Source organism: Primulina tabacum, chromosome 8 (genome assembly GCF_025594145.1).
Source record: "Primulina tabacum isolate GXHZ01 chromosome 8, ASM2559414v2, whole genome shotgun sequence".
NCBI classification, from domain to species: domain Eukaryota; kingdom Viridiplantae; phylum Streptophyta; class Magnoliopsida; order Lamiales; family Gesneriaceae; genus Primulina; species Primulina tabacum.
The window spans coordinates 39,276,696-39,281,161 of NC_134557.1; the positions used below are offsets into that span (position 1 = coordinate 39,276,696).

The following is a 4,466-nucleotide window of genomic DNA, read 5'->3' on the forward strand; positions in this document are numbered from 1 at the left end:
AAATATTACTTTTATTGTGAATATCGATAGGATTGACCGATCTCACAGATAAAGATTCGTGAGATCGTCTCACAAGATACCTACTTTTATATATTTATATAAAATAAACAAAATTGAAACATAATAATAAAAATAAAAATAAGTGAGATGCCCACAATTGCACGCTTCAAATGGCATATACTCATCAAGTGAGCAAGGCAAGCCTGTCCAAATCTCACCAACCCCACCCAAACATACACTAACCACAACAAAAAAAAATTTACACAAAATATTATTACAATTTTTTTTAAATAACTTAAAGTCACTTTCGCCATTTTCGCAACTAAACCACCAACTTTTTCCACCCACGCCACCATTCATGATAATGTGTACACCAATTATTAAAGAAAAATTTCAAAAATTATTATTTTTATAACATTTTTTGTTATTACATTGGAATAATTATTCAATTTTTGATTTATTATATCTTATAGTAATTATTTGTGTTGTGAATGGTATATGAACCAATTAAACTGAAATAGGATTTCAGCATATCATATTGATAAATTTGGATAAAATAGTGTATTTTAGTAAATTTATCGTAATAGAGTTTTATAAATATTATACATAATTATAATGGCAAAAATTTGTGTGAGACGGTCTAACGAGTCGTATTTTGTGAGACGAATTTCTTATTTGAGTTATCCATGAAAAACCATCACTTTTTATGCTAAGAGTATTACTTTTTATTGTGAATATCGATAGGATTGACCTGTCTCACAGATAAAGATTCGTGAAACCGTCTCACAAGAGACCTACTCAATTATAAATTAGTATATTTTATACTCATAAAAAACACCAAAAACAGAAGTTTAGATAGTACAGACATATATTATTTATTTTATAATTTTCAACAAAGAAAAACATCGTTTCTAATTACAATGCTCGAAAAGAAAATGACACTAAATGCATGTCTGTGATGCTTGTGTCATTGCGCAATGGATAACCAGAAACCATCAAATTATATCCCGGCAACATTTTCAGTGATCGACTTTGGGACTCCCGGCGACATCAACGACGAATCTGTATCGAACGTCATTCTTCTCCAGCCTCTCGAAGGCGGTGTTGAGATAGTCCAGTTTCACTACCTCAATGGTGGAAGCAAGGCCTTTCTCTTTGCAGAATTCGAGCATTTCCTCTGTCTCCTTCATGCTACCGATGAAACTTCCCGTGATCGTTTTTCTCCCTGTGTCGAGTTAGAACAGATAAAATTCTTTGTGATCATGTACAAGAACAAAAATGTCCCATCTTGGCTATGGACAATTCTACGGCATATATACTTTGAATAACATTGCACACAAATTGCATACTTTTAATTACTTGATGAATATTTCTAGAGATGAAATAAGCGAGGATTTAGGAACTCACCAAGCATAACCATTGGGGTGATGAACTGCAAGGGAGTATTGATAACCCCCATCAAGATTAACTTTCCATCAACTTTCAACAAAGAGAGATAAGGCTCCAATGGATGGAACACCGGTATGGTGTCGATTATGTAGTCGAGGGAATCGACAACCTTTTGCATTCCAGCCGCATCTGAGCTAACCAAGTAATCATCCGCACCTAGGTGTTCTAACGCCTCTTGTCTCTTCTTGAGAGAAGAGCTTATCACGGTAATGTGGTGCCCCATTGCTTTCGCAATCTTCACGCCCATGTGTCCAACACCTCCAAGTCCCAAAATACCCCCTCTTAGTCCACTTTCTTTGAGCCCAAAATGGTTGAGGGGACTGTAAATTGTCACCCCTGCACATAGTAGTGGTGCTGCCTGTTCCGGTGACATACCATCGGGAATTTTAACCACAAACCTATCAAAAGAAACAGGGGAGCATTCATATACAGATAAATGGAGCGAAATTCGGACTAGAATCCATTCTCTTGTGAAAGGGAGTTTAGGGAGTCTTTTTTAAGCAAATGTTCATCTTATCAACTTGTCAGGTTTAACCTTATCTTCCCTTTTCGGGTTCTTCCTTACCCGCGATTCCTAGCGAAAACAAAAACCAAAATCAGGGCAGCCATGTTTAAGGGACCGTGATTCGACACCTTCCAAATAAGACGATAGTACGGATTAGCAATTCGTTGGACTTCTAGGGAGCTTGTTCACTTATGATTATGAAATGAAGCCCGGCAGTAACAAACTTAACATAGTTACACTATCAAACATTACTTGATAAAACCAAGAAGACTAAATTGGTTGCAACCACGCTTACTTTTGATCAACCACCATAGCCTCAGCAAATCCCCCTTGAGTGGCTTTTCCATCAGTATATACATCATTGTAGGACCAAATCTTCTTACTGCAATATTGCTCGATTTCGGAGTTGCATGGCCGGCAGTTCCCACAGCATCCCACGATGCAACCAACTCCGACCACGTCACCGGCCCTGAACTTTGTCACCTCGGATCCAACCTCCAACACCTCACCTACCACTTCATGCCTATATAACATCACAATGTGAAGAGGTATAATAAATTTACCATTCACCGTTGAACAAAAAAATGTCTTTTGAGTTCATGGAAACAAAAACATGAAGGTGCTTTCTTACAAAAAGTACAGGGCGAGAGGCGGACCCACAAAAGTTAGGTGGCAAAAACTTGTGTGAGACGGTCTCATGGGTCGTATTTTGTGAGACGGATCTCTCATTTGGGTCATCCGTGAAAAATATTACTTTTTATGCTAAGAGTATTACTTTTTATTGTGAATATCGGTAGGGTTCACCCGTCTCATAGATAAAGATTCGTGAGATCGTCTCACAAGAGACCTACAAAAGTTAGGAAACTATTTCCACGTCAAAAAATTCTAAAAATTTATTATCAAACTTTTTTTTTAGCTTTTAAAACAGTCTTGTTAGCCACAGGATTGCCTCATTTACTTATGCCTTTGCCTTGAAATGGACAGAAGTAAAGACAAATCCAATGGGCACAAGAAAATGCAAAACGCACATACGTATTCGAATACACCAAAATTGATCTTATAATTTGGTCCCTTTTGGCTTCTAATTCCGCAAGTCGCTCAAATTTTGATTTCCTTAATGTTTTTTTCGTGGTGCTAATATGACAAACAAACATTGCACTCAACAAGAAATGGAGTAAAAATGAATTAAAGACCAAAATTTGACGATACACAAAACAGATAAACTGATTTTGTAATTTTCATATGAATACAAAGGAGGATGAAATATACATACCCTGGAACCATGGGTAATTGGACATGCCAAGATCATTTTTAATCTGGTGAACATCTGTATGACAAATCCCACAGCATATCACCTTCACATAAACATCTTCAGCACCTGTAGTTCTGCACATGCAAATCACTTTTTACCAAGAAAAACCCACCAAAAATAGCCAAGAAAATACAGAAGTAGATCAAAAAAAACAAGAGGAAAATGGAACCAAATAACCAAAGACTTGATCTTGAAATACCTGAGAGTATAAGTATATGGTGAGAGGACTCCAGAAGGGTCTCTTGCAGCCCATCCCACTATTTTTTTCTCCATTTCTAGACTGCCCATGTTAAGGCTTAGATGTTCGAAAATTCAAATGCTGTGGTTTACAGGTGAAAAGTTGAAAAAATGTTACTTGAAGATGATGAGGATGATAATATGCAGCAATATACATTGATATATATAGGGACAGAGGGTATCGATTAATAGGCGTGAAAGGGAAGAAATCCGGCAAAATTTGCAAAAGTTGGGTTGGTGAGTGATTTGGAAAGCTGGCCATTGATTTTCTTGAGCATCATGTTTTATTTGGAAAAAAAAAAATTATGTTTGAAATTTTTACTATTATCAGATTAATATGGTCGTATTGGACTTAAAATAAAGTTGATTATTCAATGGATTGAAAACCATTATGAATCAATAATTGTTCTTATTTTAAAAAACGAGTGAAAAATTTGAGTTTTATGATTATTACAAAAATGTTGATTCAATTTTAAAAAGTAATATTTCTCATTAAATATCGGTAGGGTGGACCGTCTATAAAGATTCGTGAGACCGTCTCATAAGATAATACTCCCATCTTGGTGCTAAATGGATGGAAACTAAATTTATTGTACAATTCATAGTAAATCCGAGACCAAAATAATTTATGTTTGAGTCCAGAGCAGTATTTTCAGCCAAATCAAGATTGTTTTTTTTACCATATTTAATTTTTAGGCAGAAAATTAATTACAATAAACAAAAATAAGTGCATTATGGAGTAAAATTTTAAAAACCTTATATGATTTATTTTCACTAAACATGATTTGATACATTATATATCTCAATATTCAGCTGTCATTGGCTCTTAGGGGTGGAATTGGAGTTGGTGAGTGTTGAATTTCTGTTTTATACATATATATATATCTTCACTATATATATATATATATATATATATATATATCTTCACCTAATGTCTATTTTGATTTAGAAAAATTAATTATT

At 34.9% G+C, this 4,466-nt stretch overlaps 1 protein-coding gene across 1 annotated transcript; it reads right to left on the reverse strand.

Annotated features, from left to right (window-relative positions):
- Positions 1-856: 856 nt before the first annotated feature.
- On the reverse strand, positions 857-3,648 carry LOC142554098 (cinnamyl alcohol dehydrogenase 1). The gene is given in 6 exon segments (XM_075664730.1): positions 857-1,225; positions 1,408-1,847; positions 2,250-2,477; positions 3,228-3,243; positions 3,246-3,340; positions 3,466-3,648. Coding segments are annotated over 6 exon segments (1,074 nt in total). The 5' UTR covers positions 3,555-3,648; the 3' UTR covers positions 857-1,019.
- Between the last annotated feature and the right edge of the window lie 818 nt (positions 3,649-4,466).